Here is a 27,615-nt window from a genome sequence, read left to right as displayed (position 1 = left end):
GTATTGTTTTGTTATTCCTGTTGTTTTCCATTACCCCCACCGGAACCCCCACAGGAATGCTGGCGGATGCTATTTTTTGTTTTTTTTTACTATGTTTCGTTTGTTTACTTCCTTGTTTTCACTTCCTGGTTATGAATCGTACTTCTGAACTCGTACGTGTCCAGTGTGAATAAAAATTGTGTAGTTTGCATAGGAGGCTGGTATGCAAATCGACGCTTTTCGCGGTATAAAATCCGATGATCCATAAATCACTCAAAGTTAAATTCTGACAGTTGAAATTTCGCTCTAGTAATTTTCTGACTTCCAAAATCTGCATTTGTGCAAATTCAGTGTTCACTATTTCGTTTCGTCGGATTTTTTTTTTACTCTTAAAAAATATGGATTACGAGTTATCGGAAGATGACCTTGTTGATGCGGCGGCTTTAGCGGCCTTAGACGACTGGGTCTTTGATGATGAGGCAATGGTCTTATCGCATGAGGACATGGTTGATGCTGCCGAGTTGGCCGGTATGAATGACTGGGTATTTAATGAGCCTCAAGTGGGAGGTGGTATCCCTGAGAATTTTCAAGTGGCTGAACATGTTGCTGTCGAGGCTAAAGGGCACCGGTTTTCGAAGACTCACAATATGCGTTTCAAGTGGTTTATGGTTAGCGTGCATGATTTGGACGCCATCAGTTTCATCGAAGCACCTGCTGTGATAGTGGCTGTATTGGATTGTGATAGTGACTGTTTTGGAGGGAATCGCAGATCACCAATATGTTCGTGTATCGGTGGAGTCGGCACATTTGTCCTTTCCTATCTGGACGCCCCCGACTTTGCGATCACAGCTGACCGTGCAGCGTTGGATGGCGGAAATATCGAAGGTCCTCAATTCGCATCAAGAGTTGGTCATTGATGATTCGTATGCGGTTTCCGTGGAGCATACGGAGATTCCGTCTGGTCGATGTGTCCGGGACGTCCCGTTGTTATTGTACCAGAAGCTGAAGAAGATGAGGTCGGTCATCTTGGTCAACAACGACGACGAGATTTGTATGGCCCGCGCGCTGGTAATCGGTAAAGCCTTTGCGAATGGTCGGGAGGATTACGCCAGACACATTGCCAAAGGAAAGAGAAAAATCCTTGCGCTGTCCAAGGAGCTGATTGAAGATGCTGGCCTACCTATCCGGGAATACACGCTCGCGGATGTCACGGCTTTTGAAAAGGTACTTCCTGGTTATCAGGTTGTTATCGTTAGCACCATGCAAGCCAACAGTATAGTATACAGCGGAAAACCTGAGAAGAAGCATATCTGCCTATTGTTCCATAATCGCCATTTTGACGTGTTGACCTCTATGACGGCTTTCTTCAATCGTGGCTATTGGTGTTTTGAGTGCAACAAAGGGTACAACGACCGAAGAAATCACCGTTGCGCAGGACAGTGTAATCAGTGCCTGCGTCCAAGTTGTTTAATGGACACCTCGAACATGATCGCCTGTACTGATTGCAATCGGCAATTTTATGGACAGTCTTGCTTTGATCACCATAAGCTGGGTCCCGGCACAGAGATGTTGTTTTGCAATCGACGTAGCATTTGCAGTACCGTAAAATTGTGCAACCAATGCGGATCAGTTTATTCCACGATGAGAAGAAAACCGGGAGCCATTCATCGTTGCGGCGAGATGTTTTGCAAGACCTGTCGAGAACATGTCATAGGGGATCATCGATGCTACATGAAACCAAAGACTTTGGGTCCGTTTCGAAAGATGCAGTTTTCCGATGCCAAGTTTTTATTTTTTGACTTTGAGACCTACGTTGCGGACGATGGACAGTTGCATCCTAATCTCGCGGTAAGCGTAACTATCATCAAACGTTTTTTGACTGTTAAAAGAATACGTTTGTTGAATGCTTTTGTAATACAGTAGCAAATCATTTGAACTTTGTCACCCCCACTGAAACCCCCACCAACGTTCTGCTATATTTCATGGCATCTTTAGGTGGTGCAGAATGACGAAGGCGAGGAGTGGATATTTCCAGAAGAAACCGAACCGCTTGGAGACATCACTGAGCAACTATGCCGATTCCTCTTTAGCGATGACCACCGGGATCATTACATCATCGCGCACAATTTTAAAGTAAGTTCTACAGTGGTTGTTTGTTTCATCTTAACAAAAATGGTGTTGTTCATTTGAAGGCTTTCGATGGGTATTTCATTATGAACTGGCTTTTAACGAATGGCATCGTTCCCCGGGTGATTATGAATGGCGGCAAGATAATGCAACTGGATGTACCACAGCTGAACATCCGCTTTCGGGACAGCATTAATTTCAACCCTCAAAGCCTGTCCAAATGGCTTGCCACTTTCGGTATTGCAGACACCGCAAAAGGCCTTTTTCCACATCGTTTTAATCGCCCCGAAAACTGGGACCAAGTGACGGAGTTCCTTTCAATGGACGAGTACGGATACCAGTTTATGAACAAAAAGGACCGGGAATCTTTCAAGATATGGTACGAAAATGAAGTGGCTGCCAAAGAGAACACCTTCGACTTCCGCAAAGAGTTTGTCAGCTACTGCAGCAACGATGTAACTGTGCTTCGCAAGTGTTGTCTGCAGTTCCGCAGTCTCGTTTTGGGCATCAGCAGCGGAATCTGTCCATTTTCGTCATCCATAACCATTGCCGGATTATGTGGTTTGTATTGGCGTACGAATATCCTCAAGGCTAACCAGATCGGTTTGATCCCACCACAAGGATACCACTCCAATAGAAACCAGTCCGTCAAGGCATTGAAGTGGCTGCAGTGGATGGAGCTGGAAGAGAATTATCCCATCCAGACCAGAGCCTCAGGAGCAGAATTTAAAATTGGACAGTATTTTGTGGATGGATACTCCGCCTCTACCGGCAAAGTTTTTGAATTTCACGGTTGCTGGTACCATGGATGCCCTGAATGCACTGCTCCGGACACGATTCATCCTTTCCGAAACCTGCCCATGAGCAAGATTATGAGGAAACCGTTCAACGGGATGCTCGTATTCGTAGCATGGGCCATGAACTTTGCGTGATTTGGGTGCACGAGTTCGACAGCCTTGTGAAACAGGAGCCATTTTTTGCAGCCTTTATCGAAGAAATCACTGTACGGCAGCCCATCAATCCCCGGGATGCGTTTTATGGCGGTCGCACGAATGCCACCAAGCTTTTTCATAGTGTGAAGGACGACGAAAAGATTCGCTACTTTGATCTTTGCAGCGAATACCCCTACGTTAACAAGAACAAGCGTTACCCCATCGGACATCCGACCATCATCAATAGGGATTTTGATGCAATTGCCAATTATTTTGGGATAATTCAGTGTGAAGTACTGCCTCCAGCAGATCTGAATCTTCCCGTCTTGCCATACCGATCCAACGGGAAGTTGGTCTTCCCTTTATGCCGCACCTGCGCCCAAGAAAAGCAGAACGCACCATGTACACACGCGAACGATGAACGGGTGCTCGTTGGAACTTGGTGTAAGTATCAAATTCCGCATGTGTAAAACCCCCACATAAACCCCCACGGGAACTTTTTTTTTTAGGTTCACCGGAGTTACACGCTGCAATTGACCGCGGTTACCTCGTAGCTAAGATATTTGAAGTTTGGCATTTTGAACAGTCCGAGGAGCGATTGTTTGCGACTACATTGACCGTTTTCTCAAGATCAAAACCGAAGCGAGTGGATGGCCAGCGGATGTCGCTACCGACATGGAAAAAGACCAGTATCTGCGGGATTTCCATGAACACGAAGGGATCGAACTGGAGCACGACAAGATAGAAGCCAATCCAGGGATGAGAGCACTGGCAAAGCTCTGTTTGAATAGGTATATACTTGAACTTTTTCCTTCGCAAAGCGCACAATGACCGCCTTTGTTTGCAGCTTCTGGGGCCGTTTGGGCATGCAGGACAACAAACCAAACACCAAGTACATCTCTTCGCCGGAGGAATTTTACCGGATGCTTCTTTCTGGAGAGTATCATATACACTCGTGGGACCTGTTCAGTGACGATGTCCTCCAACTATCCTACACCAGGGAAAGCCTGTTCGTCGAGCAGAACCCACACGCCAACGTAGTTTTAGCTGCGTAAGTGTCTACTGTCTTTGGGGTGCACCGGTGATTCATCGGTGAAATTTTTTGTTACAGTTTTACGACCTGCTGGGCACGCCTTCACTTGTATGGTTACATGGAACAAGTGCAGGACACGTTATTGTATTTTGACACTGGTGAGACATCTGCTTAACTTCTTATTAAGTGTCAAGACGTGATTCTTGCGTATTTTCAGATTCCATAATTTTTGTGAACAGACCAGGAATTTCCGTTCCGCCGACGGGCAAATTTCTCGGCGACTTGACGGATGAGTTACAACCTGGACAGTTCATGACCCAGTTCGTTAGCCTTGGCCCAAAGACATACTCTTACAAGACCAACGATGGAAAAAGTGTAGTTAAAGTTAAAGGTTTTACACTCAATGGTCAAACTAGTGAAGTCATAACTTTCGAAAGGATGGTTGGTGTTTTGGAAAAGAAGACCGATTTTCTTGTGGCAGAGTATCCAGACAGTATTAAGCGCGATAAGAAAACTATGACTTTGAAGCAGGTGGATCTTTGTAAACGGCTGAGTTTTACGTACGATAAGCGAAGAATTGTTGATGTTGATTGGAGCACTTTGCCTTACGGTTATACGTCGCGATGAAGTTCTGAATAAAATCTGAAGTGGTTCTTCTCAGTTTATTGGTAGCACTAACACCAAATCAATCATCGCCCAAGTCAAATCAACCTCAGATTTTGCGCCTAAAAAATTACAACGCCCACTAGAAAACAAAACAGCCGTACACTCTGGCAACTTGATTCGTAACCCAAGAAATCTATCAGCAAAGTACGGAACGTTCAATCGTTTACTAACACTGTCAAGGTCAAACTTCTGACCAAAATCATGCGTGCCCACAATATTGACCACCGTATAGTCAGTAACAGAACAATCATAACCAATTTTACGCAGTAATCGCACAAAATATTTTAACAAAAAACGCGATTCGTCCAAATTCTTGCCACCATTCACGGTCACTTTACCGTTGACATACAGCTGACAGTGTGCTCTGGGTGGGGCAATGCTACGAAGGAGAAGTCCGGAAAATGAGCGGGGGGTATATTGAGCCAATGGCAAGCGTTTCTCAATCTCGGTCAGATTCAGGTGGCAGTTTAGCTTCGCGGTGGCAACAACATTGGTGATCCGTACCATTCCTGTGTAACCACAGTCCGAAGATGATTGCCTTCCGCTGCGTGGTTTGGCTTGCAGATGTCAATCGCCGGAACGTTGGGCAGTGATAGTCCTCCAGATTGATGACTTCCGGCAAGTACTTTTCCAGGAAACGACACTTTTCCAATCCCTTGGCGTAGAACGTGACGTCAGCTGGTCGACCGATTCTTTCAAAAATATTCTCAAAAACCACCGTTGTCTGATTGTGGCGGTAGTCACCGTAAGTGTGCCAGATCAATCCGTGAGAATGGCGCGCCTGTCTCTCCAAGTCACGTGCACACTGGGAAGCACTGCGCGGTAGCGTAAATGTGTAAAAGCCGACTTCCCCTTTTTCGGGACAAAAAAACGCCAACTGTTTTAAAAATTTTAGTTCGTCAATCACGAACCAATCAGCATCTAAAACACACCTTAGACCCATTTTGAACTGTGTGAATGAATGGAATGAACTGCAACTAATAAATACGCGTTGCTTTTGTACTGTAACAATCGTACGTTTTTCGTCTGCCCCAAATTTGCATAGGAGAGTGGTATGCAAAACCAGTATGTTCCACTGGAAGCAGGTCTTTTATGTACGTACAAGTGCAGATTTACTCAACTTGCATAGGAGCGTCCCATGCAAAACTGAGCCTGCAGCACCTTTCTGGATTTTGCACAGGACAACGCTTGTCTGCCAGCCCATAAAAGCAAGCAATAAGTGAATCACTATATCATTTTTTCGATGCTTCTGTTTTCTAAACTATTTTAAAGACGTTTATCCTTTGCAACAACTATGGAGTTCATTCCTGATTTAATTTCTTCTGAACGTGCCATGTCTCCCAAGCCGTCAAGCAGTGGAGCCGCCCGTGAGATTCCGGCCACGCCTCTGAAGCCACGTACTTTTGCCAAACGCCGTGCCCCGGAAGTGGATGATGTCAAGCTAAGCCTAGCCAAGAAGTTCAAGGAGCAAGAGGTCACCAAGCATCCTCGTCACGCCTTTACCCATGAAGGTGCCAATGTCTACAAGATCGGCTTCGAGAAGTACGTGTACGCCCGTTTCCAAGACGGAGTCTCGGCCATTGTCATCGGAGAGTGGAAGAAGCAGAGCGACGACACCTACCGCCGCACCCTGGAAAAGTCCATCACGGTAAAGAAGCCTGGATTCATGCGCTTGTGTGCCTTGATTATGAGCGGCAAAGGGGACCTGGACAAGATTTCCCAGTGCAGCAGCGGGACCGATGGTAAGCTGACACCACTGTACGCCCTGGAGAATGGATTGTACTTTGGATGGGGACGCTACAACCGTGTCAACACGGCCACCGTGCGTCGCTACACTCTCGGCAACAACGGCGACCTGTTTCCTACCAAAGCTGGCGTGACGTTTGGCTTGAAAACCTACGACGGACTGAAGGAGCTGGTTGTGGACATGACACTGCTGAAAGAGCTCCTCATTGTGGATGAAGCCAACCATGTGCCGAAGACTTTGAAGTCTGCCTTGGCTTATGACAAGCTGAAAGAAGTAAGCAGTTCTGTCTCAAGTTTAATTTGCACGTATCCATGTGTATCATTTAATCTAGGAAGTGGCCGAAGAGTTTACGGAACTGATCCACCAGATGCGTGGACGTAACGGCAAGATGGTGTGCGGGAGCGCCAGCGATGACGAGTGGGCAGCGGCTGAGAAGGCTATTTTGGAGTCGCGCTACGTGGAGGCTGTGCTGTTGGAAGCTGACCAAGTGGACGTTGGGCAAGTTATTGGATTGGACGTTAAAGGGTATCTTGAACTTAATGCTTTGGAGTTTCGTGCCATGTTTGCAAAGCTCATCTGAGCGATGTCAATGATTGCTTCTTATTGGCTTAGCGTTTCATTTGTCTCTTTTTCCTTAAACGAATAAACCGCGGCTGTTTTTTCCGTCATTTTAATTCCGATATGCGTTTACATATTTGTCGGATAAATGCACTGTCAATGACTTAAATGTTGATGTCAAAATAAGAATTAACATACTGACAGACCATTTTGTCGTTGCTCGCTCGATTATCGGTAAACAAATGCACAATATTAGTGTAAGATTCGCCACAAACACGTCGAAGAATAAAAAAATAAACAATATTGCCCACGCACGGTAGAATATTCAGATTGAAATTGTTCGGATTGCTCTATAATCCGATTCGCTGACATTATACTCGCAAAATTCTTTGTATACGAATCCAGTTTCCTCCCAAACGAATCAAACACCTCAATAACTCCATCCTGTTCTTGGTAAAGAGCAATCCAGTGTGATCCGTCTTGGTCCGCTGGATCAGTGTTGACCACCGCCGCACCAGGGTAGGGCGAAAGTGTATTTGGCACTTTGTCGCTGGCATACACTCCACGCAGCACTGTTTTCGTCGATGAGTTTGACTGTAGGGCACTGAAAATCTGCTCCGTGTTCATGTTGAAAAATCCGCAATCAACTGGCGATGCTGGTTAATTTCGATAATGCTGTCGTACACCAACATGGCGACCATCATGACTGTTTTATCCAGAGGTTTCTCAAAGTTGACCGACACGCTTAAATTGCCTTGCTTCACCAAAGTCAGCGGTCCTCTTCCTGTATGTCCCGGTGTCAAGTCAAAGCCGAATAACGTGTAACCACCATTATAAGCCGTCCGATTAAAATGAACACTGTTTTGTGGATGTGTTCGATATCCCAAGGCGTCCAACAAACCATCGTAGCACTCTAACGACTGTGACCGTCCAAAATCGGCAGTGTATGGTTTTGTGGGGTAGCTCTGTCCATCCACTTCCACACTGATCTGGGTGACGTTAAAGTGTTGAAAGTTGAAAGGATTTGTTTTGATGTTGCCGTGAAAATCGTCGCTTTCCAGGAAACCGATGATCACAACCTTAGGAATCTGTCCAATCTGCAGGTTGCTTACCACGGTGCTCTGCGTCTTTTGTGGAATATCCGACACACGCTTCACCACGCGCTCAATGTGATACATGACGGTTTTCTTTAGCATTTCCGAGGCCACGGCCGTCATGAAATCGGGTGCCGGGATATACCGGCGGACCGATAAGCGAGCATTCCGAATGAACGGTTTGAACTGTTTGGTGGCATTGGTATCCCATACACGCAAACAAAATTCCGGCCGGCTCATCACCAACCAGATATTGATGGGAACACCAGTGCACAATGGTTTACTTTGGTCGAGTAAGTCCGCAAATATTTTACCCGACAACTGCACGTAGTTACTGCCAGAAAATAGGGCTTTGCGGCTAACTTCTCCTTTGTTGTCTTTTTCGTCGCTCATCTTGTGTGCAGTGTCAGTATAAAACGCAGCAGATGATAACTGGGACCTTTGGGCATCCACCGAATAAGATAGCAAAGAGTCCAAATAAGCCCGGTATGGATAAAATGTCGCGGCATCCGAGATAAGTCGATTTGCCACAGTTACGTGGCACGAAGAGAACAGCGAATGCAGAAAATTGTTAACGGGGGCCACATTGTCAGCGTTCGTTACCAGCGTCCAGTCAGCAGCTCCTTTCTTTACTTTGATGCCGACCTCCAATTCTAAGATCATGTCTGCCAGGCTAAGCAGTCCAGCTGTACTGGGAGGAATATAAAAATTAATATCGCCAGCCGAGCCGCTATCCGTCAGAATCGTAGTGGGGTTCAACTTCTCATGCTCGGTACGCCACCGATCAGTTAGCGTAGCCGGTAAGGCGAACAGTTGGTTTTCCAGCTGCATTGCCGGCTCCGAATTTTCATCATCAGTAAGGCCATGGTCAAAAGTAGTCGGGAATATTAGTTGGAGGAATGCGTTTAATACGCTGTCGGTTACGGACAATACGGCGTTTCTTACGTATTCCACTTCCTTCTTGCGGTGCTAAACGCTTGCTTATGGTTTCTTTGGCTTTATCAGCAACCTCTTTAATAGCCCCGGTAGCGGCTTCTTGCAAATGCGGCGTGGCGGCATCTAACGCTGCTTTGGCATGCGGAGCGGCACGGCGTATGATGGGTTTGGCAAACGCCGATATTTTGGCGAATAAGCTCTTCAGGATTTGGGAAAGGCCAGAGCCGTTTTGTAGTGTTCCACGGTAGCGAATGAGGGCGCTACCTCCTGTTTGGCTAACGAATATTTCGTCGTAGCGGCGCGGATCAGGAACATACTGAATGAAAGGCATTTTCAGTAGAGACGCTGTGGTCGGAAGTGCAATTTCACAAGAGACTTTACCGTTTGGAATTTGGCTTCGTCTCCGAGATCGTTGGCAATAATCAGCTTGATAGTTTCAAAATGTTGGCGAAGAACTGGAACATAATGGGGAATGTCGAAGCGTGCTTCCACGGTTTGATTTACTTCGCCTCTAATAGGTACAGCACGCAGAAATTGCGCTGCGGTGTCTCCGATCAGACTGTAGTCGGCCACATCGCTGTATAAGAATAGGCTTTGGTTACCGAGCAGTGTGTTGACTGGTCGATCGGACAGAAATGTCGTCAGCTTTGGCGTTGGAGCTCTGTCCCAGAACGATAGGTATTTAGCTTTCGCTTGACCATGCGCGCCGTCAATCGTTTCAGCAGGAACCTCCGGCTCAAATTGGCTTTGTTCGAAACCCAGAATTTTTTGTAACGTTAAAGATTCGGGTGGAAAGCTAACAGATACTCGTTCATTTCCGATGCTGAGCTTGACCTTATGGTTGGTTGGCGTATAGAATTGTACGTCAAACATTTTGTTGCCCGGCAATGCACTTTTGTCGTCCATCACTTTTCCGTCCATTAAATAGGTCTTTATGATAGGAGCCAAAGAGTTAATGGTTTGCAGTAGCAACTCTGCGTTCTTGTAGTTGCCCGGTGGCACCACAATACTTTTTTGGGCACTGATATATCTAGGAGTTTGGATGAACTCACCATCTTTTTTCAGATAAAACTCTCGCACAACGTCTAGTTGGATTTTTTGCTCAACAGGCAGAGTATAAAACGAATTCAGATACTGTAGTTCCACCAGTGCCATTTCCCATTTGCCTTTCAAGGTAATAGGATGCTTCAGTTTGGTGGTCCAGTTCGACGGTGTGTTGGCAGGATCAGTAGCCACATCACTTGGCAGGGTTAGGTAGAATGGCGCACCTTCATACATTTTTCATCTATCCACTGATCGTGTTCCGGTCCGTAGCCTAGCCAACGAACTAAGACTTTCTTTCCACGGCGTTTTACAACAAAGTCCACAGTATGTTCTTTGTCAGGAACGTTTCGAACGAGAGATAACTCTGGTTCGTAGAATTTTCCGTCAATAGTGTTGTCTTGATAGTCTTTCAAAACATAAACCGGTACCGGATGAGGAATAACTTGTTGAACGAAGAATATCTCTTCCTTAAATCGATACGTGTATCCCTTTTCCACTTTTCCTTTCCGAATGGAAATCCGTACGGCATCACCAACCTTGTAGCGCGGTTTCTTTACCGTGGGCTCCGGGTACAGCTTGTTGTACACGGACAACGAATTTTCTTGCTTGACATCGATAGGTCGCAATCCATGGGCGCTATGCAAGGAGTGATTGTACGAGTGCACAATGTCCGGCAATTTGTCGATATAGTGAGTGCTGACGCGGTAACGGAATAATCGGAAAATGCGGGATTTGATCGTACGAATCACACGCTCAGCCATAGCACATTTTATGTCTTCATTCTGGGATGTGAAAAACTGGACGTTCTGGTCTTTTAAAAACGCACGCACAGTTGAATTCAGCATTTCGGTTCCTTTGTCGTATTGCAACTTTTCCGGTTTACCGAGTTCTTCAAACGATTTCTGAAGGGCATCGCGAGTTTCTTTTCCGGTCTTTGTCTTCAAGGCTTGAACACTCAGCATCTTTGAGAAGCAGTCAATAACAAACAACAAATACTTTATTCCACCATTTTCTCTGGAATATTTTGACAAATCGGCCAAATCAGCCTGATATTGCTGCCGCAGATTGGTAACTATCACTGGATTGCGTGGAAACCGTTTCCGGCTTTCTTTGGTGACAGTGTACGCATCGATCTCCTGCAATATCTCCTCCGCTTTCCGTTTGTTGGCTCTGGTCTTTAGCGTTCTTCGGAATCGTTCGACGCCGCCAAAACTTCCGGGATGACGAGGATCGAGGTACCTCTTCATTAGGCGATCCATCGTTGCAGCAATTGGAGACACAGTTAAGCTTAAAAAATCGGCACAATCGAATCACAGATGGTAAAAATCCAGACATTACGACAGTGTGATCCAACTAATTTTGCGTTTCATGCCGTGTCCCGTTTGGTGTTTGTGTGATCGTAAGCGGGGCACAGGAACGGGTGCTTCATCCGCTTTCTCTTTGGGGCGACTAGGGCGGGGCTTTTTGGTTATAGGCGGAGTAGGAGGGACGTATTTGGGAGGTTCCACGAGATTTTCATCGGGCATGGCTTTTTGCTTCAAAGCCAGGAAGCGTTCTAAGATACTGGAAAGTTGACTGGCTTTCTCATATTCGCTTATATCTTTGCGTTGCAAGGTTTCGGCAACTAAGTTGTCTAGTGAGACGACAGCTTTGGCTTCGGGAGGCTCTCGATTGATTTGGATCTTTTCATGTAGTCGCTCCTCCATGACGCGGCGAGGAACAATAAAATATTCATCCATTACCAATCAACGATGTAAGCACACCGGCAATAACAGGCAAGATAGCACCCAAAAATCCACCTTGTTGTAAAATCCGCTTCTTGGCTTTCATAGGATATCTTCGCAAAGCTAACAGCTTTAATGCTTTGCGGTGGCGTTTGCACTTGTTCAGATCGGAAGGTGATAAACTGACGGTATTCTTGATGATGTTGGCCGCTATTTCTTCCAAAGCCTTCAACTGCGGTTTATTAGCAAATCCCATCAAGACGCGACGCTGTTTCGGCTTTAGGTGTTTCAAAGTGATCACAAAAGGGGCAAGAGCTTCTACACGTTCCGACATGGCTTCGGTATATCATTAGAATTGGCTTTCACAAAAATCCGCATCGACTGTTTGGGAAGTGTGTGTGATCTCACTCTTAAATAGTCCGGGCACGTCGATCGCATATCAATTATTAGTGGCTCGTACGGTTCCGCGGTGACTTTGCGGTACGCATCGATCAGCTGATTCAGTCCGGTTTGACGAGCAAGCAGTTTAATTTGATTGATATCACGGACGTTCTTGAATAAAACAAGATACTGCGAGTTCAGCGTTATATCTCGCATAGATTTTCCTTGCTTATAAAGGTTCTGTAATAGCAGGATAACAGAAACATTTTTATGATGGATTCCGCGCGTAAACAAATTCGAACATCGCGCGTCTTTGCAGATATCACCAGCTAGATCGTCAATAATTAACAAGGTATGCTGGTCAGGATCAAAGAAATCTTCTGTTTCAAAAATTGCATTAATGCCCTTGATAAACTCAACAGATTCTTCCAGTTCACCGAATGCTTTTTGCCATTCACCGTAACAGTACACTACTCGATCAGGAGACGGACAGATCATCTGCGCGCGGTTTTTAATCAAAGATAGTACAAATTGCGTTTTACCCGACATTGTCGGTCCACAAACACACATACCGAAAGGCGCTTGAAAGCGCGGATATTCCTTTAGTGGGCTACACATGATGACGACAACAAAGATTAGAAATTAAGAAACCGCTTTAATACATACAACACAGACTTTTACACTCAGGATTTAAAGAACGATGTACTTCCTCGGGATCGTCGCCTTTCTTCCACTTGTCCACCACCAGACCGCAATACACGCATTCAGCAGTATTCCCTCCAGTCCACTGGAATCCAGCGGCAGCCAGTCGCACTGGATGGACGACCCGGGATTTCCAGCTGACAGGGAAGGACGCCAAGCGGTTCTCGAAGGTTTTCATATCTTTAAGAGGTCCCAGTTCGTCTTCCTCGCAGCAGTAACATATGTTGCCATTGCTTGGCCCTCGACGATCCCATAACTCTTCAACGCAGCAGTGGGCTTCATTAACCCTCTCCTGGAGGCGTTGAATCTCGGCGATGGCATCCAGACCCAGTCGGCTGACAATCACGGGACACTGTGGACGGTAGCGGGCATGATGAACGTCCACTTGTTCATAGGGCAACAAGTTCCACAGCCCCAAACCGCAGTAGTAGCAATGGATGAGGTTGGACCAAGTATGAGAAAATCCGGCCGCCGCCATATCTTCCTTCGTCTGCGTAGTGAACTGCCATCGCTTCACATGGTTGAAACTGTTCAAGCGGGCAAGATAATGTGCCATCCGCGGGTTGAAGGGGGCCATACTGCAAATTAAAACAGATAAAATAATGCTGCAGCAAGACCAGCAACCAAATCACGCACATTGTTCAATACTCTTGCCAGTACTGGTTCAGTTGACGATGGATATTTGCATACGCTAGGCGCAGGGCCTGCAGGTAGCGACAGTCTGGATTGCCTGTGGCGTGCTTCTTCCAAACATCGTCACCCCACTCGGCAAATGTTAGCCGATGACCACAACAGAAGCACTTGACGAGATAATAGCCCTGGTCTGGCACGTAAATGTATCCGGCTTCGGCTAGACGACGAGGGAGTTTGACACGGGAATTCAACTGGTCGACAGGAAAGGTCATCAATCGATTTTCTACTGTGCTAAAAGCAGACGTACCGTAAGACTCCATTGCACTAAAATGAAGTCCGTTTATCCGTGATCGACCGTTTTATAGTCGATCCTCCTGTGCAATTTGTGGATTTGCACACGTCGCTTCTATGCAACTTGAAGATTTTTCACACGGCATTCATGTGCACTTTTAAACCTCCGCTCACATTTAAGTAAACGCTATTGATTCAAATAATAAGAATCGCTCACAATGTCCAACCTACAAGCAATGCTCCCCGATTTAACCCGCCATGAGCGGCGGTGGGAAAAAATCGTTGTTGCCGTTTTCTACTTCCTCTTATTTGCAATGTTCACTTTTTTCGTCATGTTGGAATCATTCGGAAAAGTACTGCTGACAGATCACTGGAATCACACACTTCGGAATTCGACCTCCTAATGAAGGTAGTTGCTATCCGTTGGCGGATATTACTGCTTTGCTAATTGCAGCTTTTTTATTTTTAGTTCACGTTCGTACACCCGCCTTAGGAGAGAAGCGGGAGCAAGAGCAATAAAAGACTTTTGATTATTTGATGTTAATTTAGTTGGCTTTTAAATAGGAACCCGTGGGGGTTTCCGTGGGGGTAACCATGTCTTGAATAAATAAAACAATTGCACCCTACAAAGCCGTCTCGCTTTATTCACAACTTAATTCTATCCAAATACTGAGTCAATACTGTTTCTTTAAGATCAGACAACTGCTGGAGGTCAAACTCTTTCAAGAAGTTTACATGCTTAAACAGCCAGGCGTAGTAACAACCATCCGGCAACGCCTTAAGAACGCGCTCTTTAATTTGTTTCTGCGGCTTCTTCCCGTTCTTCGTATTCTTTTCCATAAAATCAGGCAGGTAAAGCTGCACCTCATTATTAAGCTCTTCAAGGTACTGATCCCAAAACGACGACGGTAGTTCTACGAGGGAGAAAAAAACAATTAGCATTATGATTCAAAAAGTGCTTGAAATAACTCACTGCCCGCAATGCGACCGTTGTAAGGCACAAAACAGTCCAGCAACAGCAGCTGCTGATCAGCCGGAGCATTCCTGAACTGCTGCAGGACAAAGTAGCGTATGCTGGGAAAACAGCGAGCCGAAATCTCGAAACGAACAAGAACGCCACGCGGTGAGGTTCTGAACAATCCGCGCAAGTCTGGCCCTAAATCCCGAGCGACCGGGGATGGCAGTTTGTGGTCTACATCGATTTCCAGTGGATTCTTGGCGTCGTGGTGGCTTCGGTAGGAAAGCGCATACTCCAAGAATGCTGCAAACTGGTCTTTGGACATCTCCGGCTTTTGGATTGAAGTGTCAAGGCGTAGTTCATACACTTCATTACGACTGTCTCTTATAAAATGCAGTACTGTTGTGTCGCCGTGCGAAATGGTGTTGGTAACTGCGCCACCTACAAGCGTCAAGTTACATTTTAATTGCAATTATTTAAGAAAGGAAAATTCAGAAGAAAATAAATAAATAAAACTTCCGAATAAATTAAGGATCATTTGAAAAAAAAAACATAAAAATGTTTTTGAAAACAATTTGTACCTTGCATTGGCTGAGCGTTGTTGGGAAGAGCAGCAACAGGTGCCGCGTTTGCCACGAACTCATTAGGCAACAGTATGGAATACGGCTGAGCCCATCCTTCAGCAGGAATACCACTGGAAGCCTCTTCAGCAGGGGCAGCGTAACCGCTTTGCACTACTTCGAAAAACTCCGGCAATTCTTCCAAAACAGGAATTTCAACCGCAGGCACATCAGGAGATCCTAAATCCGCTAGAATGCTTGCGAGATCATGAGCAACATGTTTGTACGGTTTAGCAGGCTCCTGGCTAGCTACAGGATGTGTGAAGGGAGAACCTAGCATAAACTCTGACAAATCGAGAGAATCCAGCCAGTCAAACTCCATAGCTGAATTTAAAAGGAAAATTCTGCTGTCTCAAAGTTTAAAATTAAGAACTGAAGAGCGCTCTAACTGTCGGATGCAGGGCCAATTGAATCCTCGTATGCAAAACGAGCCCGTTGTTCTCACGATTCTTACTGGTGGGAACAAAGTACTGCCGGTACCACCCACGTAATAAAGTTGCTCTTTGTGTTCCTACGTCACAAGAGTAACGGGCGCAATTACGGCAAAAAACGCGGGACACAGTACACAATGCCTTTTGTAGGTAATAACGCGTTATCTTTGTATTTCTAATAAATCAGTATAGTTTTTGGGACTTTTTTCAGCGTTTGATATTGATTTTCCCATCAGAAAATTATTTGATTCATCCAGAAGTAAATTCAGTACAAGTACAAAAAAAAATAGTGCAGTTGTCGATCAAAAATAAATCTTACATCAAACGAGAAACAAAGGAACATCTATCAGAAAACGTAAGATAAAATCATACATTCGTTTTCGCAAATAAAAACGGCAGTCACACAACAGTGGACAAACAACGAGAAAAAAAATAGCTACATCGCTTCATCAAAATCTTCTTCCGCTTCTGAACCGTCGAAGTACTCCACGTCGTCATCATCCTCTTCTTCGTCTTCGTCGTCGTCATCATCATCCTCCTCATCGGAGTCTGCATCCAGCACCTGCACATCCTCGTTGCTGGCAGAGGGACCCGGCGCTACAACTCCAGGCTGTTCATAAAGAGGCAGGTGTTTCAGGGTGCGCTACACATTAGCCTCCTCCACGTCTTCAGGGCGCAGCCATATAAACCACGAGGCTGCCGATTTCGGCCACGTGCGCGATCCAGGGTTGCAGAAGTTCATCTGGGCATCCTTGTACCAGAAACGGAGCTTCAGGCTGATGGGAAACTGTCCCAAAAGATAGTCCCGACGCCGGTCCCTTTCGCGCCACTTTGGGCAGGGAAAGTTCATTCCCTTTTTACCCTTCGCTCCATGAATGTGGCGGTAGACTACATCCGGCCGCCCCATTGCCCCAAAGATAATGAAGCAAAACGGACATTGGAAGTAGCGAGATCCGTTGTGGGCCACGCGTTTCTGCAGATCCTCCATAATTTCGGCGACCTGGAAAACAGAAGTAGACGCTTACAAAACAACAACGTCTGCGGTGGTGCAAAGATGTCTCTAGTGGGGGTTCCAGTGGGGGTTCCAGTGGAGGTTTCTGTGGGGGTTCCGATGTGGATTTCCTGCCAGTGTTGTTAAACAGTATTTTAAGCGAGAGTTACAATTACCTCGGTGTATCCATTTCCTACATCGCGACTATCCACCAGATGAAATTTCGTTGGAGCGAAGAACGCCTGGCTACCATTGTAGTGTTTCCACTCCCCAATTGTGTGGATCCACTCGAACACTGGCCACGTTTTGCCATCGATTTCGATCGTGGTCACCCTCCTAATGCGATGGTCGCCGTAAGAAGCGCGTGCAGTTTCGGCGGAACCAGCGGCACGGTCACTCGCGCGCTTCCGTTGTTTGGGGGCTCGCTTATTGACCTTACGGGTGGTCCGGGTGGCTGTAGGTGCCTTTGCGTTGCACCGCTTGGGAGCTCGACGCCGGGGCGGGGAGTAAGCCTTGTTCCACACCGGCGAGGTCACGCGGCGTCCAGACCCCGGCCTGGATGCTGAGCTGCCAGGAGCCGCCACGGTGGGTCTGCAAAACAAAACAGCAACAGTAGGACCTATCCGTGCTTTGGTAAGCAAATGTCCAAATACCGCGGTTGACGGTCGCTGCTGGTCGAAGCCACTTGGGCACCGCGCGTGCGGCTAGCGACCGAGCCCTGCGGAGAAGACGCAAGACCAGAGCCCGAACCCCGCGGCGAACGTTGTATACTGACCGATACCGATCCCGGCGGTGAGCTTTGACGCGAAGACGGTGGTCGGGCTCGGGGCGGCTGCACAATGATTTTGTACGGCGGACGTTTTGGGGCAGACACCGGCAGAGCTGAACTGGCTGGCGGCGGTGGTTGATTTACGCGCTCGACCGTGGCGGTGCTCGCTGGTACCGTTTCCGATCCCTGCGGACTGGCCGAAGCATCGTTAGACCCTTCCGCTTCCGACCTCTCCTGACTGGCCAAAACGGTGTTCACCGCGGCGGTGCTCTCCGGTTCGGTTCCCGACACCTGCTGACTGGTCGCAGTAGCACTCATCCCTTCCGCATCCGACCCCTGCTGATTGGCCGCAGCAGCGTTCCGCTTCCGGCACCTCCGGAACGGGTTCGGAACTTTTGTTTCGGTCAGTGCTGTCAGCCACGTCATCGGTTGGTTTCTCGTTAACGGACAACACTGGCTCGCTGTCAGACTCTTCGGACAAAACGGGGCTGGCAAGTCGCGGGGGTGGTTGCGGTGCAGTTCTGAAGGCAACAACAAGCATGTCTTCAGCCAGTGATGTGTCCATTACCTCCTTCTCCGGAGTGTTGTTTGTGTAAGTTTGCCCTATAAATATAACACACCGACAGTGTAAAATAAGTGCAAGTTTATTTTCTCCCTTGTATTTACCATCGAACTCAATGGCTTCGATCTGAAAGCCGACTCTATCGGAAATCAGTTTTCGGATACTAGTTAACTGAAAAGGAAACACATTCACGATGAAAATAAAAAATCAAAATAAGAAGTGATCACAAATTCTGTTTCTCATTACCGTATTATAAATCCCACGGTAAGCACAAAGTTGCTGCGGTTCGTGCCATGGATTCCGACTCTTATACGCATGATTCTGAAGAAAAAAAACTCAACCCTCTGCACAGCAAACGGTTAGCGCAAAGGAACAAGATGAAAGATGCCGCACGGCGGCCAGGCTTTCATGTAATTACGAAACTAACCATACCTTAACTTTCTGTGTTAATGTGCACAGAGCTAATACAAGAACAGAAAATTGACAGCATGCACCGCGTTAGTCAGCTTGTCAGCACAAACCTGGTTACGATTTCCGCAGGTGAAAAGTTGAAGAAGAACGGCTTCTCACGATAGCGTAAGGAATCAAATTTCGCCCCGTCTTTTAGTGTGCCTAAATTACGAAAAATTTGTAGTGGGATTTTAAGATTTATTATTTAATGTAATAAGAAAGAAAATATCAGAGAAAAACAAAACTAATCCATGAGATCACTCTACGTAAGAATATATTTAGCTGTGGAGAGCAGTTCCCTGTACGTAACAGCCAAAAGACAGTGGTCTACAGACGGGTGAACTGTTTACGCCGTATTTCAGAAAATGCGAAATTCCTTACCTGTGTAATGGACGCTCACGGCCTATTCCTTCTTCCGAAAGATGGCTTCTGTAAACAGAAGAAGAAATATAAAATTAAAACCAGCAAGATGAGTCCTGCACAGCCTATGAGACGATACAACGCTGCCCCAATACAAATTGCGAACACAACCAACAAACTGCACTGCACTCCTCAGTGAACAGCAGCTCCTTTTTTCAGCAGCTGAAATCCGTCCTCTCGCACTGGCACGGCATTATCCTGCATCCCTATTTAAAAAAATACTAAGGGATTGCTGGCTTACCTCACACAATGTGCAGAATCCCACCGAAGAGATCACAATAACTTCCGTAGGCAAACAATCCGAAAAAACAGCAGGCATACGGCACCAACTTGTTGCTGAATAATTTTCGAAGTCCAGAGTAAGACTTGTGTTTGATTCCGATGGAAGACACAAATACGGTATCAACAGTTATCAAAATACTGGAAAATGGTAGGAAAAAACACGTGAACATTAAAATACAAAGTGAAGAACTCGTACAAATCAACAAGTGGAGAGCTCGCTGAATGCGGTCAGTATTTATTTTTTAATTTTTTATTATTTATTGCGGTAGTCTGTGCTAACTGCCACCCGCACGCTGTTACGCAATCCGCACACCGTATCCCACCCTACGCAGGACTGCACCCATAGACATTTTCCCAATTATATGGGCTACAGTCCTGCGTAGGATGGGCGTTTTCTATTGGCTACGGGTCCTGAGTGCTGCTTGTGCTCGTATTCTATTTTCCAGGTCGGCGGCCGAGTCGATATGACGTTGCTCTTGTCGGCATATCCTTCCCATCTCGGCGGTGTAGTTCTCCGCTGTGTGGGGGATCTGTGAGTAACTCATTCTGAGTTTCACTGCTTGTTTTATGGCCTCTTCCTTCTGGATCCGTAATTTTCCGATCTCCACTGACGGTACTCGGTTAAACGTCTGTTGGCCTGCCGAGGTCGATGGAGTTGGCTGAGTCGTCGGCGTTGCGATCTGTATGGTCGTAGCCGAGAAGCCAGTGTCTTCTCCAAGTCTTTGGGCTATCTGTTGGGCTACTGCCTGCTGGCAGATCTGGAGAGATTTCTGTTCCTTCGCGTAAAGCTTGGTGTTGGCGTCGTTCAGACGAGTCTCTTAGTACGACAGTTGGCCTAATAAGATCACCCGGTGTTAGGTGTGGTTTGGATCTATTTGGGAAGTCTGAGACAGTGCTTGGCTAATCGTCTCTATGTGAGCACGAGAACGAGCATGTCGCTTGCTGGCGCAGTTCCACTTCGGTTCTCCCGTTGGTGTTAATTTGTGGGACGACCGTAAAGGGTCGAGGCATCGACGTTACGACCTGTGTGGTCGTCGTCGGAACAGGCACTTGTTGGCTCTGTCCTCCGACCTGACTTCTATGCTGGTTCAGCCGGTTCATTAAGTGGGTCGTTGCGTTCGGGTCCATCCAGAGATTCTGTTGTCTGGGATGTCCAAGATGAGTTGGCGAGATTGGTGGAGTAATCGGACCCGACATCACAACGGGTCGCACTCGCAGTCGAACGCCAGATGCGTACACACAAACGAATTGTACAGCAGGGCCGCAGCCACGTTTTATTCCGCATGCTTGAGGTGTCATTAATTAATGCAATAATTTACAACTTAACTGAAGAAAAAAATGTATCCATTTACTCAATGTAACTTAGCAAATTAATACGCGTTATTAATTAATATAATTAGACTTAATTACAGTAACACAACCTACACAATATTACAAATGTGCATTGATAATCGTAATCACTAATAATAATTACTTTAATTACTAATCGTAATTCCTAAATTAACAATCACTAATAGTCTTTTACTAGTAAGTAATAACAACTTTTAAAACTAAGTGAGGCTAAATTATTAATGCGGATTAATACTTGCACCACATTTTATTAGCAAATTAGCAATTATAATGCTTTAATATTTACTATATGTTACGGGTTCCGGTGACCACGGTGTAAAGCTCGGTTGGCTATGCACAACAACGGAGGTGAATGTGTATGTGAAATAGAAAACGCAGCTTCGAAGCCGCGTTTTGTAATTCATCTGTGGATCACGTAGCGGACCAATGAGCGCAGCCGTTAGCTTTCGGCTAAGAATGTTGTGGTGACTAACTCGCGCTATCTTTCACGGGCGCGCAAGAGAGCGTTGTGCCCTACTTCAGCAAAAACATCTGCTAAATGTTTAACCCGGTCTGATCAGCACTAGTATTTCTCTGGACGCGTTTGTCAGTTACAATGCACGGTTTTACAAACTCTAGCAGTGCCGCCGTTCAGTTGTGACGTGCTACATTATAACAAGTCTACTTTTTCCGCCTTGCAAAAATCCTTTATGAATGGAAGAGTAGCTCTTTTATTGTTTTGTTGGAGGGCACTTTACTGTGCTGAAAGTTTTTCGATTGGTCCGAAGAAAAGTTTTTGATTTCGAAGTTCGAGCCTGCCTTGCGATATAGACCTGCATAATGCAATCCATATCGTACTGCAGGCTGGAAGCTGTTAATGCAGGCTGCATTAATAAACATCGTCTCTTCCAAATATCAAACCGGAAATTTCATTTATCTACAGACAGTATAACAGGTTTAAGGCGGCACCTGCGGACTTATCGGAGATTTTAGTCATTACGCTCATGCAAGGACCCATGCTTATGTATTTCCTTCGGTACCAAAAGACCCAGCATAAAAATGCATTTTGGTGGCGCTGACCGACGGACAGATATCTTGAGTTGCAAGTGGTCTGAATATATACGGCCACCGCGCATGTGTGCATTTGGTACCAAACGCCCCAGTGCACATGCGCATTTTGTGGCGGTGACCGACGGACAGACATCGCTTTTTCCATTAGCGCTAAACATAGAGGACCTCCGCTAGGCCTCAGTCAACAAAAAAAAGTTAAGGAAATCAACAAAGTACGAAATAACCATAAGAAAAATTTAAGAAACCTACGAATAACCTAAGAACAGCATAAAAATGACCTGAAAATAACCTACCAAAAACCTGAGTTTAGCCTAAAACTAACCAGAGAATAACCTAAGAAACCTAAGAAACCTATGAAACTTAAGAAACCTTAGGCTTCGTCCCCTTTCTAAAGCGTATCTCGTTGCGATACAGCACCGTATCTAGTTTCGCTACAGTACAAAAATGGGACACTTTTCGGTGCGCACCACCAAGATGCAGTACAGGCTACGCATATCGAAACTGGGCTCGCTCTCCGTTTCCTGTATCGAATCTTCAGCTTTGGCCCCGTATCGCTGTATTTGCGTACCATCGCTTCGATCGCATATCGCACTGCTTACCAGCTTTTTTTTGTGTTCTCGGAGTTTGTTGGAAGAATTCATTTGCTAACTGTTTTTATGCCTTCATTCTAGTTAGTTCCTAGTCTGAATTGCTAAATGTTGTTCCCTGGATTGAAAGTTTTTGGCATCATCGTCCTTACTTTTTACGTTTTAGCTGATGATGAGTCAGATCAGTCGCAAACGGCCCGCGCTCTAGCTCTGACTCAGACTCTGACCGCTCAAACTCTGACTACTCAAAGTCTGACTTTGACTGTCCGAACTCTGACTCTGACTAAATAACCTAAGAATACCAGAAACCTAAGAAAATTAAGAAACTGAGAAACCTACGAAACCTAAGAACTCTAAGAAACCTAAGAAACCTAAGAAATCTAAGAAACTTAAGAAACCTAAGAGCCTAAGAAACCTATTAAGAAACATAATGAACCTATCGAGAAGCCTGAGAAACCTTCAGAATCAGAGTCACACTGTGAGCGGTCAGAGTCAGACTTTGAGTAGTCAGAGTCAGAGTTTGAGTGGTCAGTATCAGAGTCAGAGTCTGAGTTGGAGTCTGGGCCTTGTGGAAACGGGACGCATTCAGATATGCAGCATACCTCGGTCCCGAATCTTTGCGCTGATAACCAGATACGCGAAGCGAAAACCGACATACCGTATCGCGTGCCTCCTATTATGGGACGGTGGTGTCCTGTACCGTAGCTAAATTCGCTACAGATTGGGGACGAGGCCTTAGACTAACAGGCCTAAGAAACTTATGAAAATGGCGAAATGTCTTCGCGGCAAAAAGTCGTGCGTCGAATTTAATTGCGGCGTAATGTAACACTCCCAAATGTCCGGGTGCGTGTTTGGCACGGCACTGCGTGTTTTATCACCATTTCTTTGCTTTTCAGTGCAGTTGATGACACAGAATGCTCATCCCTGTTATCATCATATCGCTGAATCGTTTCCAAACTTTCGCAAATTAAAGTACGGATTTCTTCGACAAGAACAAACGTTTCTTGCTAATTTTAGTTTAGTGCTTTTTGGAAAATGGAAACTGTACCTTCAGCCGATTTTAATGCACTTTAGTTATTCGTAAATATTTGCCAAACTTTGCTTCTAAAATTAACTGCGAGAAATCCAAAGGACTGGATAAAGAAAGCTCGACCGGACACCTAAATACTAGTATGTGCGCAGCGAACGCACGGGCGTCAGCTGTTGGCACCGGTGATCTTTTGGGTCCGCATGGCTGCTGCCTACATGCACGAGAGTTGCCACGGGTTTTGGCTGGGTGCACGAATTTTTGCATATATATTTGGATATAGTAACTGTTGAACATTTTTTTAATTTTCCTTTCTACATACATTGCTGTACAGTGTACATATAACTCGTAACTTTTCTCTTACCTTATCTGCCAATGATTAATTTTTCAACGCTTTTAAGACCTATTTTGTGGCATGCCATAATTGAGATTCAGTCAGAGAAATCTGTTTCTTCGGTGTGAGGCTTCTATCAGTTGATTCAGTTCTTTAGGTGGCAGGAGAGTGGGATGCGATTTTCATTTTTTCGAATGCAGCCTTCGCATAACCTTGCACCTTTTCTGGTTCAAATAGTGCCGCTCTTAGCCCAAGCACGTACATGCCTGTAATCGCCGATACCATATCAGAGAGCAACCGATTTTTTTATTTTTGGTTTTGATACTGTTCCCAGACCCCACCAACCCCGATACCAGCATCTAATCTCGTTAGATGAGCTCTGACTCTGTTTTCGTCGCAATATTCCAACCCAATACCGACTTAAAAAATAATTGCGCAAGAAATTTTAGTGCTCAACGCTATACAACGGGCGGACAACGGAGGACAACGCCCGGACAACGGATGGGCAACGCAAGACAACGGGTGGACCACGGAAGACAACAAATGGACAACGAAGGACAACGGGTGGACAACGCAAGACAACGGGTGGATTACGGAGGACAACGGGTAGACAACGGAGGACAACGGGTGGACAAGGGAGGACAACGGGTGGACAACTCAAGGCAACGGGTGGACAACGGATGACAACGGGTGGACAACGGAGGACAACGGGTGGACAACGGGTGGATAACTCAAGGCAACGGGTGGACAACGGGTGGACAACGGAGGACAACGGGTGGACAACGGGTGGACAACGGGTGGACAAGGGAGGACAACGGGTGGACAACTCAAGGCAACGGGTGGACAACGGATGACAACGGGTGGACAACGGAGGACAACGGGTGGACAACGGGTGGATAACTCAAGGCAACGGGTGGACAACGGGTGGACAACGGAGGACAACGGGTGGACAACGGGTGGACAACGGAGGACAACGGGTGGACAACGGGTGGACAACGGAGGACAACGGGTGGACAACGGAGGACAACGCAGGACAACGGAAGATGACGATAGAGAACAAGGGCAATGCGTGGGCAGAATGCTCAAGGCAACTGGAAGGTTACAGGCGGACAACAGACGTCAACAGATGGCTCACCAAACAACAGGCAGGATTTAGCTTTCCAAAAATTTGACGTGTAGAAAACGTGCCATAGGTGTAGGTCACAAGAAACGCGGAGGCAAAGCCGAAGCCGTTTCTTGTACCTAATATATTGTAATAATAATATTAAAGCGGATATATATGTACCTAATATATTGTAATAATAATAAAGAAGTATACCTAATATACTGTATTGTAATAATATTAAAGCGGATGAATGATGTCTAAGCGGTTCACCATGTGTGGCTACATGTTCTGACCAGCTTGCCATGATCGTAGCATGACTAAACACTTTTCGGAAGCTGCCCATTCTATTTCTAAACCTGATTTTAGTTTTGTTTCTTCTTCCGTTCGTACGAGACGACGTTCTAATAAATTAGGCTTGCGATCTGGCCGCACACTGGCGCACAGTAAACTGGTGTTTCTCGATTCTGGTAATCGTAATAATAGCTGCTTCGCAGCAGTACTTTCTTTAATTCACAATAGCACGATAACAATATCAAGAGTTACTGTAGTTTCACTTAAACAAAGCAACTGCTTCGTGACCTTGCATCCTTTTCCAACCTGAACAGTCGTTCTGTATAAGCAATTCCAGTTGAGATGCTTTAAAAGCATCGTTTTAATATAGTCTACAAGATACAACCTCGGCTTCGCCTCCGCGTTTCTTATGGTCCATGGTCACTTTTTTTGATTTCGAATGAATATTTATATTATTAGTATAATATCTACCGGTATATTTTCCCCAACCAGAATCGGCACATCACACTTGCGCAAAAACACAGATTTTATATACAAACCTATTGATAATTCTCTGAAATCAGTATGAATTCTGCCAAATGAATTCATGATTCTCAACCTCAATGATGCTCATTCTGCAAATTCTCAGTAGTGTTAAATCAGTCACCCGCTCACCTAACGGGATCCGCACAGCTTGGTTACCCGTTCACTTAACGGGCTGGCTCACTGGACGGGAGTTATAGCTCGGTCACTCCTTCTCCTAACGGGCCCTGTGTTTCGGACAGTACTAGTAAATAGTAATGGTAGCTAACGGTTCACCTAACGGGACCTGCACACTGAACAGTAAGTACTGGTATTTTTTTCACTAACAGTACCGGTAAAATCAGCTGAAATTCGTAGTAAAGAACACTTTTAGACTAAACACATTTTACCTTTTGCGAATCGCCCATTTGATGTCATAATATTTCCTACGTTTTCTCCGAAATGTTCGAGAAGAGTATTTTTTGCGTTTAGGGACTTCGTTCCAATTTCTGTAACAATTATAAAATACCGGTATAGAGAAACTGCCGGTTTGAGTTTAATTCGTGAATTTTCAAGAGAGATGCTGTATTAGTTAGAAAAACATAGTAGTAGTGTACAGTATGTCCTTTAGCATATAATATTTTAAACGTCATTTTAATAATCTAGGTGTTGTACTGTAAGATTGAAAATGGTGGTAGTGTATGTAAATGTTGTTGTTGTTGTTGTTGCATAAACATACATATGTAAATGGGTAATGAGAGGTCACTTTAATTCAAATCTTCGATTACGAACATAGCAACAGTTAAATCTTTGTCATACATGCCGAATGCTGATTAAAATTACTATCAGTAAAGTAAATTACTATCAGTAAAGTAAAGTAAATTACTATCAGTATCTCAGTAAAGTACTGATGGACTTTATAAAAGTATGGAGATACTTAGGTGGTTGAGTTTTGCCGAAATGATTTATTCGCTGTGTTAGTAGGAGTTTTTAGAAAAGTCTGGCCGGGTTTTGGAATATGGGCTTTCAGATTACGGGAATAGTTTTCGCTGATTCTATACGTACGGTTAAGCTGGGTTGGTGTATCCCTTTTGGTATTTTTTGTGATAATATAGATCTAGAGCTAGATCTAGATAGATAGACTAGACTAGATAGATAAATACTGTAGATAGACTAGAATCTAGATATACAATAGTTCGCGCTCGTTATACAGCAACCTTTACAAATGTAGACGGTCGAATAACAAAATCAGCCGCCAGTAGTGCTGTTTCTAATAAAAATGCTGCACTCGCTCTTGGATGATGTTCCGGTAATTCGCAGTCTTGTCGTCATGGGCTTGCGATGCTGCTTGCTTCGGCACGCATGGATATTGCTGTAATGTACGACAGGTCCAGGGTGCTGCGGCGTGTTGTCTTGCTTTTGGCAACTGTTGTCAAAGAGATTACGTTTTCTCATAGCATGCGTAAAAACTGCACGGTGATCTGGCGAAGTGCGTTCTCATAGTCCACAAAGTCGGTATACCGGTTAATCAAAATCATTATTTTCGGAGGACTTTAAATGACTTTATTAAACTTTAAACTTCCTTGCCAACCTGAACAGTCGATACTAAAACACTCAAAGCTTCCTTGAAGTCTGAGGAAGTGCAGAGTCGAGTTTCAGTATACAAGCAGGCTGGTTACTTATTGCCGGTATGCCGGCAGCGTATAGGTACCGTAATTATAGCCAGCTTAAAGCAGAATATAAAAATTTAACATGAAGTAAAATCTGAATGATACCAAAGCTAATGATTAAGTACTGAAATTCTTCATTGTCGAATTTCTCCCCTTTGAAACCTTTTTAATCAATTACTGTACTACATAAAAACAGTAGTAGCTATAGTGTCCTGTTATCAATATTAAGTATGGCAAATATGTACTGTAGTTATGGTGTCGGTGATATTAATTTAGCTTTTTAAAAAAGCGTATCTGTAAAAACTGACATAACGAAGTTTTCTGGACAAAACGCAAATTTTTCCAGTTTCACGGTGTTTAGTAGCTCACT

At 45.3% G+C, this 27,615-nt stretch overlaps 3 protein-coding genes across 3 annotated transcripts; 2 read left to right on the top strand and 1 right to left on the bottom strand.

Annotated features, from left to right (window-relative positions):
- The first annotated feature begins 377 nt into the window (after positions 1–377).
- On the top strand, positions 378–4,698 carry LOC129590302 (uncharacterized). The gene is made up of 10 exons (XM_055485456.1): positions 378–507; positions 749–1,203; positions 1,744–1,827; positions 1,975–2,112; positions 2,172–2,905; positions 3,016–3,482; positions 3,625–3,829; positions 3,886–4,089; positions 4,150–4,229; positions 4,289–4,698. The coding sequence occupies exons 1-10, from the start codon at positions 378–380 to the stop codon at positions 4,696–4,698; spliced, it is 2,907 nt and encodes a 968-aa protein (XP_055341431.1).
- A 1,333-nt stretch (positions 4,699–6,031) lies between these two features.
- Positions 6,032–7,131, top strand: LOC129590301 (uncharacterized). Its single transcript, XM_055485455.1, has 2 exons — positions 6,032–6,757; positions 6,816–7,131. Exons 1-2 carry the CDS (start codon positions 6,032–6,034, stop codon positions 7,062–7,064), a joined length of 975 nt encoding a protein of 324 aa, XP_055341430.1. The 3' UTR covers positions 7,065–7,131.
- A 9,174-nt stretch (positions 7,132–16,305) lies between these two features.
- Positions 16,306–17,934, bottom strand: LOC129590300 (uncharacterized). Its single transcript, XM_055485454.1, has 3 exons — positions 17,501–17,934; positions 17,024–17,438; positions 16,306–16,856 (listed from the first exon to the last, which is right to left on the bottom strand). The coding sequence occupies exons 1-3, from the start codon at positions 17,932–17,934 to the stop codon at positions 16,500–16,502; spliced, it is 1,206 nt and encodes a 401-aa protein (XP_055341429.1). The 3' UTR covers positions 16,306–16,499.
- Between the last annotated feature and the right edge of the window lie 9,681 nt (positions 17,935–27,615).

This window comes from Paramacrobiotus metropolitanus, unplaced genomic scaffold, assembly GCF_019649055.1.
Source record: "Paramacrobiotus metropolitanus isolate TYO unplaced genomic scaffold, Prichtersi_v1.0 Parri_scaffold0000039, whole genome shotgun sequence".
Lineage (NCBI taxonomy): Eukaryota > Metazoa > Tardigrada > Eutardigrada > Parachela > Macrobiotidae > Paramacrobiotus > Paramacrobiotus metropolitanus.
The sequence above is the reverse complement of the archived record's forward strand: the minus strand, read 5'-3'. Positions and strand labels throughout refer to the sequence as shown.

Bases quoted from the DNA above. Each gene is read 5' to 3' on its own strand.
- LOC129590302 (XM_055485456.1), top strand. From the start codon at position 378: ATGGATTACGAGTTATCGGAAGATGACCTTGTTGATGCGGCGGCTTTA. The intron at 3,483-3,624 runs GTAAGTATCAAA...CATTTTGAACAG, and splicing joins GGTGCTCGTTGGAACTTGGT to TCCGAGGAGCGATTGTTTGC. The intron at 4,090-4,149 runs GTAAGTGTCTAC...TTTTTGTTACAG, and splicing joins GCCAACGTAGTTTTAGCTGC to TTTTACGACCTGCTGGGCAC.
- LOC129590301 (XM_055485455.1), top strand. From the start codon at position 6,032: ATGGAGTTCATTCCTGATTTAATTTCTTCTGAACGTGCCATGTCTCCC. The intron at 6,758-6,815 runs GTAAGCAGTTCT...CATTTAATCTAG, and splicing joins CTTATGACAAGCTGAAAGAA to GAAGTGGCCGAAGAGTTTAC.
- LOC129590300 (XM_055485454.1), bottom strand. From the start codon at position 17,934: ATGAGTGCTACTGCGACCAGTCAGCAGGTGTCGGGAACCGAACCGGAG. The intron at 17,439-17,500 runs GTATTTGGACAT...TTTGTTTTGCAG, and splicing joins AGCAGCGACCGTCAACCGCG to ACCCACCGTGGCGGCTCCTG. The intron at 16,857-17,023 runs GTAATTGTAACT...TCTGTTTTCCAG, and splicing joins TAGGAAATGGATACACCGAG to GTCGCCGAAATTATGGAGGA.